The sequence below is a fragment of the Paroedura picta genome, chromosome 6, assembly GCF_049243985.1.
Source record: "Paroedura picta isolate Pp20150507F chromosome 6, Ppicta_v3.0, whole genome shotgun sequence".
NCBI lineage: Eukaryota > Metazoa > Chordata > Lepidosauria > Squamata > Gekkonidae > Paroedura > Paroedura picta.
In genome coordinates this window covers 4,622,814-4,639,725 of record NC_135374.1, presented here as the reverse complement: position 1 = coordinate 4,639,725, position 16,912 = coordinate 4,622,814, and the positions used below count along the sequence as shown (strand labels likewise).

Here is a 16,912-nt window from a genome sequence, read left to right as displayed (position 1 = left end):
GTGGCAGGTGACAGTGAGTGAGCAATGCGGTTGGGAGTGTCCTGCCTAATGCAGGGGGTTGGGCTAGATGACCCAGGAGGTCCCTTTCAACTCTATTATTCTATGATTCTACGAATACCAAGGCAGACGCATGTAATGGCAAACTTCCTCTGAGCCCTGAGGTATTCGATCTGGTCCTCCCCACCCACCCCAGCTCCTACTGCAGTGCTAGACTATGCTAGGACCCTGATTCCATGTTTCCAACCGGTTATATGTATTCCATCTATATTAAGTTCGATGCCCACAGTATGGAGAATACATCTCTTAAGACAGTGGTCCCCAACCTTTCTTAGGCTGAGGACCGGCTGGGCATCGGGCCGCGCCCGCGCATCGGGCCGTGCCCGCGGGCTGCACCCGCACATTGGGGCGCGGCCCGGCCCTGATTCCCTCTCCCCACCCTCCCACAGTAAGAAGCTTCCCGGGCCGCAAGCTTGCGGCCCGGGAAGTTTTTTACTGCGGAGGGGCGGGGAGAGGGAGCCGCGGCCCAGCACCATGGCCTTTGCAGCCCGCAGGTTGGGGACCACTGTCTTAAGATATTTAGTATACTGCCATTTTGTATTTGTATGTGCTCGAATTGTTTTTTGGGACATTTTTAATTGATACTGTTTGTTCTTGTTTTTGTGAACCGCTGCGAGCCAATTCTCTGGGAGCAGCGGTATAAAAATACAATGATAAATAAACAAAATACCTCTTCCCTTGGGAAACCCTGTGGAGTCGCCATAAGAGCTGCAACACCGCCAAAAGTCTCCTCCCCCGGTTACGCGTGTTTTCCAAATGGCGCCTACCGTTCTTTTCAAAATCCACTGAAACCGCCGCCGCATTTGGCCACAGAGTCAATGCATTTACGATTCAGCTTACCTGTTCTGCCCAACGGATGGACATTCCTAAGTGAAATGGCCGTGTCTCTTTTCGCTTTCTAAGACTTGCGTTCTGCTGAAAGTTCCCAAGTGCCTCCCAATGACTGTTTGTGGAAAAAATGAACAGGGCCTGGCCGGCGGCTCTGAATGGGCACGGCGCAGGGGAAACGATTTGAAGTAGTAAAAAAGGAAAAGAAGGAACTGCAAATAGTTTAGCAAATATATCGAGCCCAACCCTGGATTCCACAGAAATGATACTTTCTCGTTTTGGATTCTTCCGCTTCTTACAGTCACGGAATCTGCTGGGGCTAGGCCAGCAGCTGGGAACAAGTGCATTTATGACCACAACGTGTTCGGGAATCTTTAATTGGTAGGAGGACACAAGAGATTAGTAGACCAGCCCCTCCACACAGGGACACAGAATGCAGTGAAAGCGAGTCTCCTTAATACAGCCTCCAGTTTTTCTTTTGACTAGTTGGAGGGAAAGTTAAAGAGAGAGAGAGTCCTCAGATGGAGAGAAGAGGAACTAAGAATCCTCCCGGCTGAGAACAGTCCAAAAGATATTCTATAAGACCTGCGCACGCTGGAAAAATGGGCCAATGAGAACAAGATGAAATTCCATAAGGAGAAGTGCAGAGTTCTACATATGGGTCACACAAATGAGAAGCATGTAGACTGGATGGGAGATGAACTTCTGGGTAGCAGAACAAAAACAGAGTCCATTCCAGGCAAGAGCTGTGCACTCTGTGCATGCACTCAAAAGCTCTCACCTTGAATAAATCTTTGTTGGTCTTAAAAGTGCTCTTGGACTCTTGTTTTTGTTCTGCTCCTTCAGACCAACATGGCGACCCACTTGAATCTATCCTTATGGAAGGCTACCCAGTTGAATCTATCCTTCTGGGTAGCAGTATGTGTGAAAGACATCTTGGGGTTCTTGTGGACTGGAATATGAACAGGCAGCATGATGTGGCGGGGGAAAAGGGGAACACAGTCTTGGACAGTTTCAACAGAGGCATTGCAGAGCAATCCTGGACAACCTGGGGGGTCTCCCATCCAAGTGGCAGTCTCCCATCCACTGGCAGTCTTCAAGCGAAGGTTGGATGCACATTTTTCTTGGATGCTTTAAGATGCTTAGGGCTGATCCTGCGTTGAGCAGGGGGTTGGTCTAGATGGCCTGTATGGCCCCTTCCAACTCTATGATTCTAAGTACTAACCTAGGCCAACCCTGCTTAGCATCCCAGCTCTGAAAAGACCAGGCTAGCTTGGGCAATCCACAACAGGTCAAGAGATGTCCAGGCCTGGCTTGCCATTCCCAGGTCTACCACGACCTTTCTGCAGAGCAACCCTGGACTTCATTGGTGGTCTCCCATCTCAGTCCTAACCAGGGGTGACCTTACTTAGCCTCTGAGACCTGGAGAGGAGCTGGGGGGGGGGGGGGTTGCATCCCACTTTTCACTACTCAAAGGCATCTCAAAGCAGCTTACAAAACCTTTCCCTTACTCTCCCCATGACAGAACTGTAGGTAAGACTGAGAGAGCTCCAAGAGAACTGCTCAGCAAGAGAGAGAGAGAGTGAGAAAGAGAATGAATTAGAAGAGAACAGCTCTAACAGGACTGTGACTGGCCCAAGGTCCCCCAGCTGGCTGCACGTGGAAGAGGAGCGGGGACTCAAGCCCGGCTCTCAAGACTAGAGGCTGCCGCTCTGAACCACAACACCATGCTGGCTTGTCTCAGAATGTGAGCAATGTATAATAGCCTCAATCAGCTGATTTTACCTACTTAGGGAGAGATTCAAATGGGTCATCGTGTTGGTCTGAAGTAGCACAATCAAATCAGAGTCCAGTAGCACCTTTAAGACCAACAAAGATTTAATCAAGGCGTGAGCTTTCAAGTACTTTGTTGGTCTTAAAGGTGCTACTGGACTCTGATTTTATTGTGCTACTTAAGGAGAGTTCAGGCTTGATTTGATTTAGATTAGATTTAGTAAAAAAAAAAACTGCAAGAGGTAAACGAATGCCAGCCCCGTTCAGTCACAGCCACACTGTGGACAAGAGCATTGACAAGCTGTTTTAGCAGAACGCATCCGTTCTTATGCTTATTCCAGATTCCAGCTGCCTCCCCCACTTTTCCCGTGTCAGAAATCGTCTCTGGCCCGGATGCCTAGCTGACCGCTACACTGCGGGCAATATCCGAAGACAGCTCTTTCTTACCTTCTCCCCAAAAACGAGAAAGCGTGAATGCTAAACTATGGTAAGATTTACAAAATGTATCTTGCAAAAGCTTATACCCAGCATTAAAACACCATTGGTCTCAAAGATATAACTGGACCTAACCTTTGTTCTGTTGCTTCAGACCCACATGGCTACACACCTGAGTCTATTTACAAAATCCAGGCACCGAGGAGCACAAGAGACTCTTGGATTCCACCCAGCGTCAACCTGCCTTCTGGCCTCGTGGGCATTGTTATATAAAACTATACAACTTTTAAAAATAAAATAGTTATATTTTTTTTAAGTCAGATGTTTCACACACACGGTGACTTAAATTTGCAACCAGGACTTCCAAACTAGGAGGTAGACTTCCAAACTAGGAGCTTTTTCCAGGTTTATATCCTGAAAATCTTGAAGAATCATAGAAGAAAAGAGTTGGAAGGGACCTCATGGGTCATCTAGTCCAACCCCTGCACTATGCAACTTGCTGGTCTCTAAGGAGCTAGTGAAGACCCACATGGCTACTCCCCTGAAATAGTTACCTGAAGCATCTCTTCGCAGCTGAATCAATACTTTTGTATCTCTATAGAAACCAATTAGAAAGTACAGTTTTTTTTCTTCGCAAGTATCTAAATACAGCATGGAAAATTCTGATAAAGCTCTGTTGGCTTTTAGCCACAAAGCATAGATGGGACACTCTGTCCGGGGCAGTAATGTTCTGTATTGTTGGTGCTTGGGAGGGGGGAAGTACAAAAGTGGGAGGGCTCTTGAAGATCTGGCCCTGCTGCTGACACCTCCTCTGATAGCACCTTGGTTTTGGCCACTGCACGATACAGAGTGTTTGGCTGGATGGGCCTTGATCCAACATGGCTTCTCTTATGTTCTTATGTCTGGGGCAGGGATGCTCTGTGTTCCTGGAGCTTGGGGGGAAAGTGTGTGAGGGCTTCTGGAGTCCTGGCACCACTGGTGGACAATGCATAAAAAGAACATGATTAAATTATCACTTTAGGGCATTTTCCGCACTTCTGGGAGCTAGACGGGACTCTCGGCTGAGAAACAAAGGCTAGTTGTGGGACGGCAGAAGGAGGGAAAACCATCTCAGGGATGGGGGAACCTCACTCCCATAACACAGCTTGTAGTGGGAAAGAGGTGCGGCAGAGATACTAAAAAAAAACTTTCAGTTGTAATTTTAAAACCTCTGTCCATTATTTCTGAATTTTTTTGGAGAACAGGTAAAGTGCCAGAACATTGGAAGCAGGCAAATGTTGTCCCTATCTTCAAGAAGGGGAAAAGGAGGATCCAGGTAATTATCGACCCATCTGCTTGACATCTGTAGCTGGCAAAATTTAGAACAAATCATCGAGCAGTTGGTCCTTGAGCAGCTAGAGCGGATGGCTGTAATTACTACGTCAGCAGGGCTTTCTCGAGAACAAGTCATATCAGAGTAACCCTATCTCTTTTTTTGAGAAAGCTACTACCTTGCTGGATCAGAGGGATGCTGTAGAGGAGAGGTTTGGAACCGGGGACTCCCTGATCTACATTATCAGAGTCACAGAAGTAAAACTGGTAAAGCAAGCCACTCTCTCCCTGTGCTGTCTGCACCGGCCTAAAATCCCGTAAAGCCCTGGGGCTTCACCTTAAGTCTTTGCAACCCCTCACGTGATCTCCTAGTTTGCTAAGAGCCTGAAACCATATACAGGAATGAGGATTAAGCAAGTAAACTGGCAAACGTCCAACTAGCAGCGGCCGGTTCAGAATGTTTCCTGCTAAAACGGAGCTAGAACAAAAGGAACGTGCACATCCTGCAGCCTCAAGAGTGACTTTCCAAACTGACACCTTTTTCTGCCAATTTATATGATACAAAAGCATAAAGAAAACCTGGCATACGACACAGCAACAGGTAAGGGGGACTTCATTCAGTGTCAAAGCCTTACCTTATCCAAAAATTGCTGAAAAAGCAGCCCCAACTCACTGCCGACGACCCACACTTGCCGGACAACGCCTGCAATTCCTTCCACCAAGTGACTGACGCCAGACAACACTCCTCTCCTCCAACGGTCTTAAGACCGAAACCCCAAATCCCAAAATAGCTTTGCTGCTCCCGCTGGCCTCAAAGCCAACCTGTCCCGATATTGCAGTCCCTTTGGCGGTACAGGAGATGTGCCCCGTTAATTTGGAGACACAGCAAGTCTATGAAATCGGTTCCCCATGTCCTACACCTTTTCCAATAACGCAGCACCTGAGACGCTGGGTGATTCAGGAGCTGCCTTTGGAGAAAGGCTAGGGCTCAGCGGTAGAGCCTCGGCTTACCATGCAGAAGGTCCCAGCCTCAATCCCCGGCGTCTCTAGCTGAAAGGATGAGGCAGGGGGATGGTGGGCACTGCCATCAAGTTGCCACTAACTCATGGTGACCCCATAGGCAAAGAAGACATTCTCAGAGGTAGATTCACATGGGTCGCCGTGTTGGTCTGAAGTAGCACAATCAGAGTCCAGTAGCACCTTTAAGACCAACAAAGTTTTATTCAAGGCGTGAGCTTTCGAGTGCCTAACCCTAGTCTGAGGAAGAGTGCCTGCACTCGAAAGCTCACGCCTTGAATAAATCCTTGTTGGTCTTAAAGGTGCTACTGGACTCTGATTTTATTCTCAGAGGTAGCTGTCTATTGCCTGCTTCGGCATTGGGACCCTGGGACTTCCTTGGCAGTCTCCCATTCCAGGTCTAAGCAGGGCCGACCCTACTTAGCTTCCGAGATCAGGCCAGCATGGGCTGCAGGCGATACAGAAGACCACGATCAGAGACCCACAGAGCCACTAACAGTCTGAGCAGACCCTACTGACTTTGAGGGACCAAGGATCAGATTCACGGTGAAGCGGTTTCATGAGAAGAGCGGGTTTTTCCGAAGGAGTCCCAAAGAGGCTTACAAAAAGATGTCCCTTCCCCACCCCACAACAGACACACTGGGAGGAAGGTGGGGCTGAGACACCTCAATGGGAACTGCTTTGCCAAAACATCTCCAAGAGAACTGTGACTTAGCCCAAGGTCGACCAGCTGGCTGCATGTGGAAGAGAAGCAGGGAATCAAATCCGGTTCTCCAGATTAGAGTCTGCTGGTCTTTATCTATTCAACTGATTAGGCAGGACTCCAAGTCTGACGAGATTTAAAACTGAAAAGAAAACACGGAACGTGACAAATAAGTCCTCTCTCCTATGCTATTTGGCATCTTCAGGTGCTCCCTTGCCCAAATTGTACGGTGGCTCAGGCTGGGATGTCTCCAATATGTGGATGACACCCAGCTCGTATTGTCCACTCCAACTGGCAGCAGCTCTACAGGGGTCCAGGTTGAGGTCTTTACCTTCCCCTCCTGCCTGGTCCTTTTAACTAGAGGTGCTGGAAACTGAACCTGGGACCTTCTGCCTGCCAAGTAGAGGCTCTGCCACTGAGCTCCCAAGCCTTCCGCCTGCTCTCCAGGGTCTGATGCAGAAGTCTTTCCCATCATCTCCTACCAGGTCCTTTTAACTGGAGCTGTTGGGGATTGAACCTGGGACCTTTCTGTATGCCAAGCAGAGGCTCTGCCACTGAGCCAGGGTCTCAGGCCAAGGTCTTTCCCATCCCCTCCTGTTCAGTCCTTTTAACTGGAGATGCTTCCAGGGATTGAACCTGGGACCTTTCTGTATGCCAAGCAGAGGCTCTGCCACTGAGCCAGGGTCTCAGGCCAAGGTCTTTCCCTTCTCCTCCTGCCTGGTCCTTTTAACTGGAGCTGTTGGGGATTGAACCTGGGACCTTCTGCACGCCAAGCAGAGGCTCTGTCACCGGGCCACGGCCCCACCCCTCAATGTGCAAGGGGCTTCCCTCGTCTCCAAGCAAGAAGTCTCACATCTTTGTTGACCGGGTCTCAGCATTCAGCGCGGCAGCTCCAAGAGATCAACTGACTGTAGCGTGACAGCCTCCAACATTAAGCCCGCATTTTTGCTTAAATCCTTCCAAGAGGAATGCGTCCTGCCTGGCAGTCTGATTCGTTCCGCTAAGCGGTCTGCACACAATCCAGATGAGAACCGTTTATCAAGGTCTGACTCCTGCTCTGGCTCAGAAGTTACTGGCAGGGAAAAGGAAGTCGACACACTATTTTGGAAATTGGGGGAAAGGAAAGTAGTATAAGAAGAACTGGTTTTCTGTGCCTTATTTTTACTACCCAAAGGAGTCTCAAAACGGCTTCCATTCGCCTTCCCTTTCCTCTCCCCACAACAGACACCCTGTGAGGGAGGGGAGGCTGAGAGAGCCCTGAGATTACTGAAGAAGAAGAGCTGGTTCTTATATGCCGCTTTTCTCTACCCGAAGGAGTCTCAAAGCAGCTTACATTCGCCTTCCCTTCCTCTCCCCACAACAGACACCCTATGAGGGAGGTGGGGCTGAGAGAGCTCTGGGAGAACTGTAACTAGCCCAAGGTCACCCAGCTGGCTGCACGTGGAGGAGTGGGGAAATCAAACCTCTTCAAATGTACCATTTTGTAAGAGTACAGGCAGACCAAGGATCCTAATCGCAGAAAACAACGCCCTTCTAGTTATTACCACAGGAGCACCTGGAGTTTAAAGGAATAGGGACACACCTCCACAAACTGGTCTCAGAGACCCAAAGTGGTGTATTGATTATGAGTGACTGACCCCATCTGGCAGCTGCCCCCCAATGTGCCAGAGATCTTTCCCAACATCGCCTGCCAGATCTTTTACTAGAGATGCCAGGGACTGAACCTGGGACCTTCCGCCTGCCAAACAGATGCTCTACCACTGAGAGTTTCAGGCCAAAGGTCTTTCACATCACCTCTTGCTTGATCCTTTTGACTGGATTTGCCACAGACTGAACCTGAGACCATCTGCCCACCAAACAGATGCTTTACCATTAAGCCATGGCCCCTGTCCATGGGTCTCCAGGGTTTCACGCCAAGGTCTTTCAGATCACCTACTTCATGTACCTTTCAACTGGAGATTGATCCTGGAACCTTCTGCACGCCAAGCGTATGCTCTACCACATCGTCACAGCTCTCCAGGTCTCAAGCACAATTCCTTCTCATCAGCTACGGCCCAGTCCTTTTCAACTAGAAATGCCGGGGATTGAACTTGGGACCTTTTGCATGCCAAGTAGAGGGTCTACCACTGAGTCACAACCCCTCCAACTTCAGTTGCTTCCTGAAGGAGTCTATTTGCATACAACTAACACTGAGTGCAACAGAAATATCTACTCACAAGGTCTCACCAATAACACTTGCAATAACACTATTCACAGTCAGAGTAGTTCAGCAGTGGAATAGGCTGCCTAAGGAGGTGGTGAGCTCCCCCTCACTGGCAGTCTTCAAGCAAAGGTTGGATGCACACTTTTCTTGGATGCTTTAGGATGCTTTGGGCTGATCCTGCATTGAGCAGGGGGTTGGATTAGACGGCCTGTGTGGCCCCTTCCAACTCTAGGATTCTATGATTCTATGATTCAATGCTGTTTACAGAAGGAAAAGTACAGCTATGCCGCTCCAAATCATGCTTGACCTGCCAGGCCTTTACAAGAGGACAGCACTACACTTATGAAGAAGAGTTGGTTCTTATATGCCGCTTTTCTCTACCTGAAGGAGGCTCAAAGCGGCTTACAGTCGCCTTCCCTTTCCTCTCCCCACAACAGACACCCTGTGAGGTGGGTGAGGCTGAGAGATCCCTGATATTCCTGCTCGGTCAGAACAGTTTTATCAGTGCTGTGTAGAGCCCAGGGTCACCCAGCTGGCTGCATGTGGGGGAGTGCTGAATCGAACCCAGCATGCCAGATTAGAAGACCGCACTCCTAGCCACTACACCAAACTGGCTCTCCACCAGTGAGAAATATGCCATCAGGGATCAATGTTCAATACCCAGCTTGGTGCCGTGGTTAAGAGCGGAGACTTCTAATCTGACAAGATGGGTTTGATTCCCTGCTTCTCCTCCACATGCAGCCAGCTGGGAGACCTTGACCTAATCACAGTCCTGCTAGAGCTGTTCTCACCGAGCACTCCTGTCAGGGCTCTCTTAGCCCCACCTAACTCACAGGGTGTCTGTTGTGGGGAGAGGAAGGGAAGTCGACTGTAAGTCTCTTTGAAACTCCTTTAAAAAGCGGGGTATAAAAACCAACTCTTCTCCTACCCCTCACCTCATGGTATAGGACAAATATTTCACGGCCTGCATTCAAGAACAAATGATACGTATCCACCCTTAAAAACTGCAGACTTTAAAAATAAATGGGAGAACCTTCTCCGTCTACCTGGACCCTCTGATTTTGACCAAAAAGACAGGGTTATTCATCAAACATACTTCAAAGGCAGGCTCTAGCATGAAGCTGCTAAAATGCTTCACAAGGAGGTTCAAGGTGGAACAGAAACTTGAGATTTTTATCTCCCTGTGACATTTCAATATTTTTAACAAAACCAGGAAGTTCCCACCCATGACTGGTATTAGCAAGCTTAGCTTGACCACTTCAAGAACAAAAAAATAGCAGCTTAGATTAGCCAGTGAAGAAAAATACAAACAAAAAAAATACGAGAGACTATTTACTAGATCTGTGTTTTGGATTATTACACTTTACCTTTCTTCTTCCTGCACTTTGCAGTCCCTTTGATTCAATTTTTTTATTTTTCAAAACCCCTCAAGAAAATGTCTGTCTCACTACATCTGAAGGACCAGTTCTAACGCAGTAAAGCTTACAATTGGGGGGGGGAGAGAGAATTAAGACACCATAAGATTACTGCCAAGGCTGAGTGTCAAAGAATTGAGGCTTTTGAACTCTGGTGCTGGAGAAGACTCTTGCGAGTACCTTGGACTGCAAGGCGAACAAACCGGTCAGTCCTAGAGGAGATCAGCCCAGACTGTTCCTTAGAAGGCCAGATCCTGAAGATGAAACTCAAATACTTTGGCCACCTCATGAGAAGGAAGGACTCCCTGGAGAAAAGCCTAATGCTGGGAGCGGTTGAGGGCAAAAGAAGAAGGGGATGACAGAGAATAAGGTGGCTGGATGGAGTCACTGAAGCTGTCGATGCAAACTTAAATGGACTCTGGGGAATGGTAGAGGACAGGAAGGCCTGGAGGATCATTGTCCATGGGGTCGCGATGGGTCGGACACAACTTCGCACCCAACAACAACAAGACTACTGCTTGTTTAGGTTTTGAAATGTAGCCCCTGGGCAATGGAGTAGAACTGAAATAGGGTTTTCTAAAGAGGCAGGGGAGGAAGGAAGAACCAGCGGAGAAAGTGAGACAGGAAGCACAGCGGCTGCATTTCCTCTTACGCGCATGCAGCTGCACATGTTGCGTGTACCACCTCCAGGTTACAATCTGACAATCAGGGCTACAGAACCAAGCCTTGTGCCTGAAGGGAAAAGCCAAGCATCGGTAGGCAGACACTGTGATGAGGCTGCCAGTGGTCTCCCTCGCTCGGATTTCACAGAACATGCTTCCGATTTTTTAGAAGACTACAAGGGACTGCTGCTTGCCAACTAAGCACATGTCGCAAGGCCGCGTTGAGAAATTCAGTCGGCATCGATCATCGAGGCTTTCCAGCTCACCCGGAACGCAGCAGAAAGTAAAGCGAGGAGAAGCCGCAGTCTGTGAAGCCGTAAACAAGGACATATTAAACACGTTATGCTATATTTGGATAATCCGTCCACGGAAGCACCGTTTTGCTCAATTGTCTGTCCCACTTTCCCAAACAAGCTTCACGAGGTTGCAAAAGTCCAGGCCAATAAAAGTCATCCAGCAAAGCAGCAGCCAAGTAAACAAGGGGGGGGAGGAGGAGAAAATAAGAAGAGACCGAAGGAGAAAAGCGGAATGGAAGAACACTGACTGCAATCAACAGCAAAAAGGAAGGTATCCTGACTTCGGCCCCAAGTTGTACTGGACTATGACGGTGTCTAACAAGAGCAGCCTGGCGGAGACGGGGACTGCTCTCTTGAAAGACTGCTCCTGGGAGATGTTCCTGTTGGCAGGGAATTGTGCCTCTCTGCAGCAGGGATCAAGATTCATGATAATGGGTTTAAATTATGAGTGGAAAGATACAGGCCAGACACCAGGGGAAAAAATGATAGTAAGGGTAGTTCAGCAGTGGAATGGGCTGCCCCGGGAGGTGGTGAGCTCCCCCACACTAGCAGTCTTTAAGCAACAAGAGGACAAATCAGGGGGTTCATCCTGCACTGAGCAGGGGGTTGGACTAGCTGGCCTCTATGGCTCCTTCCAATGTTATTAGGGGAAGAAGAGACTCGACAGATAAGCGTGGCGAGAGAACGTGCACCATCCAATCAAGAGTCATTTTCAAATTAATTCAGTTACAAACCCAAAAATGTTCATTCAGAGTCCAACCACGCCTTGCTCTTCAGCAAAGGAGCCAAATAGCTCACAACAAGCAAACAGGACTGTCAAAGCCCCACATTCTGCCTCCCCAAAATATACCTAGAGGCGTCATGCGGGGTTAGAGATGCCATCCTCCAGATCAGGTATCGTCAACCTGTGGTCCTCCAGATGTCCATGGACTACAATTCCCATGAGCCCCTGCCAGCAATCTCTGGCAGGGGTTCATGGGAATTGTAGTCCATGGACATCTGGAGGACCACAGGTTGACTACCCCTGCTCCAGATGACACGTGGAGATCCCCTGGAATTGCAGCTCACCTCCAGACCACAGTGATCAGTTCCCCCAGAGGATATGGGGGCTCTGGAAGGTGGGCTTTACAGCATTAGAACCCCCCTGAGGAGCCTGTCCTACCCAGGCTCCAACCCCAAACCTTCAGGCTCCAGTCATTGCTCCCTCACCCTTCCACTACAGCAGCTGGAAGAATCTGGCAACCCTCCTTGGAGTTAAAAGAACTCTCTAACACTCTTTGCATACAGGGAGGCATTGTTGCATTCTACTTCTCAGCAAACAAGAAGCTTCTCTTAGAAATACGCACAGCATGGTGGGATGGCTAGTGATCCCAGCCAGAAGAGAGTCAGATTGGCGGAGTAGTTAATAGCAGCAGCCTTTAATTCGGAAAACTGGGTAAGACTCCCCCAACTCCTCCTCCACACGCTGCCAGCTGGGTTCTCTCAGAGCTCCCTCAGACCCACCTCCCTCACAGGGTATCTGTTGTGGGGAGAGGAAAGGGAAGGCGACTGTAAGCCACTTTGAGCCTCCTTCGGGTAGAGAAAAGCAGCATATAAGAACCAACCTTCTTCTTCAGTAATCTCAGGGCTCTCTCACCCTCACCCACCTCACAGGGTGTCGGTTGTGGGGAGAGGAAAGGGAAGGCGAATGGAAGCCGTTTTGAGACTCCTTCGGGTAGAGAAAAGCGGCATCTAAGAACCAACTCTTCTTCTTCTTCAGTAATCTCAGGGCTCTCTCAGCCTCCCCTCCCTCACAGGGGGTCTGTTGTGGGGAGAGGAAAGGGAAGGCAACTATAAGCCACTTTTTTTTTCTAGCCCGCCACTCCCAAAATGGCTCATGGCAGGTTACAACACAGATAAAAACCCCAATAAAACTACCCCTAAAACGCCAAACTACTCAATAAGTATACAAAATGAGTACACAAGATGTCCAGAAGTGGCGGAAACTACATATAACTAAACCTGGCCCACTGGCATCAACCATGGGGGCAGAAAACAGGGGTTGCTGACCATTAACCCACCATAAGAGTAACTCTCTGGGCTCTCTCAGCCCCACCTACCTCACAGGGTGTCTGTTGTGGGGAGAGGAAGGCTAGGCGATTGTAAGCCACTTTGAGACTCCTGTGGGTAGTAAAAAGCTACCTGGAAAAGGATGCAGTGTGCATTGAGCCAACATGTAGTCAGAGTTCCTTGTGCGCCAGTCAGCATGTCATGGGAAAGATCAAGAGCAACAGATATGGTCTTCTCCCTGATTCTAAACATGAGGAAGAAAAGCATTTTAAGATATGCATGTGAGGTTCTGGCCATTCCATGCATTTTGGCAGTGAATTACTTCTGTATTGAAGCCAACGAACTAGACCAACCTCCTGAGGAATAAATTTATTCTGTCTCCTCCTACCCCAGTTCTCTGAACCAGATCAGTCCATTACTGGCTATGCAATGCAGGTTTTCTCCCTCACCACGGCTCCTTAGTCAAATGTCTTCGACAATCAGCAGGGAGGCCCACATGAACAATAACTGCCACAGCTTCTGGGCATTCAAAGCTCTGCAGGTAGACTATCCAGCTATACTACTTGCAAGCAATACCTCATAAAACAGGAGGTATTCTTACTGTGACATGCCTAAGGCTACCCAGTGAGTTCATGAGAGTGTCAAGATCCAAATGGAAGATATCCACTCCTGAGAATCATAGAAACATAGAGTTGGAAGGGAACTCCTGGGTCATCTAGTCCAACCCCCTGCACTACGCAGGACACTCACAACCCTCTCGCTCATCCCCTGTCACCTGCCACCCCCTTGAGCCTTCACAGAATCAGCCTCTCCATCAGATGGCTCTCCAGCCTCTGTTTAAAAATCTCCAAAGATGGAGAACCCACCATCTCCTGAGGAAGCCTCTTCCACCGAGGAACCGCTCTGACTGTCAGGAATTTCTTCCAAATGTTTAGACGGAATTTTTTTTGATTCTTTGGCTTCTTGGTGGCTCTGCTGAATCAGGGATCGTGAAGCCAAACAATCGGCCAAGCTGGCTCAGAGCTGTCTACCCCAACTGGCAGCAGCTCTCTAGCATCCCAAGCAGAACACCTGAGTAAGGTTAGAGAAAGAGCTGTGACTCAGTAGCAAGGCATCCACTTGGCATGCAATCCCTGGTGTCTCCAATCAAAAGGATCCGATGATGTGAAGGACCTCTACTGGAATTCCTGGACAGCTGCTGCCCATCCGAGTAGACAATGCTGACCCCGAGGGGCCAGTGGCTGATTTAGTTCCCCATTCTGCCATGGAAAAGTTGAAAGAGGTCCATTTATAAAAGAAACAGGACTGTAGACTACACCACTGCAACACAGTATATATGATGCTTGTCATTTTTTGTGCGATTCTGCCCTTACTGCATCTTCTGTTACATCATCTTCTGCATCGCTAAGCATACTACATAGTCCGTTCCAAATGTCGGTGACCCCTGGTTCTATTGTATTGCTTATTAGAGGCCACATGCCGTTGACTCTTTTAAGTAACCAACCCGGAGTCTCAGTAATAAAAGCAAATCATAAACCAAGCCAATGAGAAGGACTACCATGAGAAGGCCACGGGGCTCTGAGCTTCCACACCATTATGCCTCCCCACCAAGAGTGGCGGTCAAGAAATATATATATATAATAAATAAGCAACCTCACCTCATTCCTCTGGCCCCAAACCATCCAGAGCTCCCTTTCTCATCCCAAATGACCCCCAGGACTAAGAGCTCCCTTTTGCTGCACCCACCACGGAAGACACAGGCCTCGAGGGCAACCCACTGGGCACCATCAGTTGCCACCTCCAGCCTGGTCTATCCCTAGAGAATTAGGAGTCAGCACCTGCAAAGAGGGAACTCTAGGGAAAGCTTTCGACTGGCACTCTATAATATACCATAGAGTTCGCCTTCTTTGGCGCCCAGCGCGCCCCTCAGGCCACTGCCCCTTAACCCCTTCCTGCCCACCCAGGCGGCCCCGACCCACCTGCTGCGAGGGCAGCTCCACATGCAGGGCGCGGGCGGCGGGGCCCGGCGGGGCGAGGACGGCGGCGGCTTGGCTCATGCTGCCCGCGGGACTCCCGGGCCGGGCCGGCGCCGACAGGAGCCGCTTTGGCGCATGCGCATTGAGCTCGCGCCCGCCGGGCACGGACGAGTTAAAGGTGGCGGCGGTGACGTCACGACGCGCAACGGCTCTTTCCTCCCCCCCCTCCTCCCTTTTCTTGTCCCCGTTCCTCCTCTCGACCGTCGGTGGGAGACGAGGCCGCGCTCGCCTCACGGAGCCATATTATAAGCCGCACTGAGCGGACGGGAGAACAGAAGAGTGAGCGGCAGAGATACGCCTGGCGCCGATTGGCTGCGAAAGATAGGAGGCGGGGCTTGGACCCAAGGCGTCGCTTGCTGATTGGTGGACGCGCGCGCCAATTTAGGCAACGTCCCTCCTCTCCTCGGCTCTCTCTCTCTCCTCCTTTCCCTCGCCCCTCCCTCGCGCCGCCTGTGTCAAAGCCCCGCTGACAGCGAACTCTTAACTCGCTCCTGGTTGGCCCGCGGCCTCTGGAGGGCGGGAGAGAAGCTTCTGGGAGAGTATACCGATTGGACAGCGCTTTGTTATAAACAAAGAGCCGGGCCAATGGCATTTCGGAGATTGGGACGGGACGTTGGCGGCGCGTCACGCGGGGGAATGTTTTTGTCACGTGGTGGGAGAAGCGCCTGAGGCAGCAGGGGAGGAGGCCGGGTACCCATCTCCATGGTAACCGGGGAAGAAGGCCTGTTTCAGAGATGCCCAAGGATGCTCTCCCCCACAATGCATTGCGCCGCCAGTGTCCATGGGCTTCCTGGCCTGATAGATTCTCCTGAGAACAGCCAGAGGGAGGTGACCCCAGGGCTCCGGGTCGTCTAGGACAGGGGTAGTCAACCTGTGGTCCTCCAGATGTCCATGGACTACAATTCCCATGAGCCCCTGCCAGCGTCCCTGGAGGGTGAGTTGCTGCCTCCCCCCCCCCCCCCACAACTCTGGAAAAAAGCCAGAGTCCAGTGGGCCCCCGCAGAGTTTGACCTCACAGAGTTCCATTCCAGGTCCCAAAAGCTGCTTTAGGTGCACTGACAGACTCCCTCCAGCATTCCCTGTAGGTGGTGGGGGGGGGGTTAGTTGCCAGGAAGGGCTTGTGGAAATCAAGATGCAGAAGTTTCCTATCGAGAGGAATGGCCAAGATGAGATTCCTTCAGTTGCCTTCCCAGCAAGCCCCCCCCCCCCGTTCTCTCTTTCCCTATTGGCAAGGATTCAGGGATTCTCCTTCAATATCTCTGAAAAAGTTCACATACACATGAAAGGTCCGACCCAGAATTAAACTTTGTTGGTCTTCAAAGTGCCCCTGGACTCCGGCTTTGTCCTGTTCCTTCAAACCAATACGGTGACTCAATTTTGTCAACAGGTAAATGCTGCAATAAATAAAACAAATTAAATATTTTTATTGTATAGTGTGCACATATGTAAAATTCAAAACAGGTGTCTGGATATCAGATGGTACCTTTTACAAGCATTCCCGGTGGATGAGTCTGTCCAATGATCCACATGAAACCAGATGCATTTTAGCCTCCACGGCCTTCCTCAGTCGTCAAAAATACATTAAGGAGTCAGAACACGCATTCAGAGAGTATTATATATTTTCCACAACCAGGTATTGTTCTCTGAAACTTAAAAAAGGAGGGGGAGATCCCAAATTATTATAGTTGAAATGGACTTTATTATACTAAAACATTATTGATTTTTTAACCATGGCAATCCATTTCATAGAATCATAGAGTTGGAAGGGACCACACAGGCCATCTAGTCCAACCCCCTGCTCAATGCAGGATCAGCCCAGAGCATCCTAAAGCATCCAGGAAAAGTGTGTATCCAACCTTTGCTTGAAGACTGCCAGTGAGGGGGAGCTCACCACCTCCTTAGGCAGCCTATTCCACTGCTGAACTACTCTGACTGTGAAAAATGTTTTCCTGATATCTAGCCTATATCGTTGTACTTGAAGTTTAAACCCATTACTGCGTGTCCTCTCCTCTGCAGCCAACAGAAACAGCATCCTGCCCTCCTCCAAGTGACAACCTTTCAAATACTTAAAGAGGGCTATCATGTCCCCTCTCAATTTCAATCTCCCACCCATCCCTTTTCAACCCA

At 49.7% G+C, this 16,912-nt stretch overlaps 1 protein-coding gene across 2 annotated transcripts in view; it reads right to left on the bottom strand.

The window, feature by feature from the left end:
- UVRAG (UV radiation resistance associated) overlaps window positions 1-15,065 on the bottom strand; it is a 97,083-nt gene extending 82,018 nt beyond the window's left edge. The window contains exons 1-2 of one of the 2 annotated variants that reach the window (XM_077341234.1): window positions 14,729-15,065; window positions 12,882-12,993 (exon numbers count right to left, since the gene is read on the bottom strand). In XM_077341234.1, the coding sequence (XP_077197349.1) occupies window positions 12,882-12,993; window positions 14,729-14,751 (135 nt within the window). In that variant the 5' untranslated portion in view covers window positions 14,752-15,065. The remainder of the gene's footprint in view (window positions 1-12,881; window positions 12,994-14,728) is intronic. The other variant, XM_077341235.1, reaches the window with a different exon arrangement.
- Between the last annotated feature and the right edge of the window lie 1,847 nt (window positions 15,066-16,912).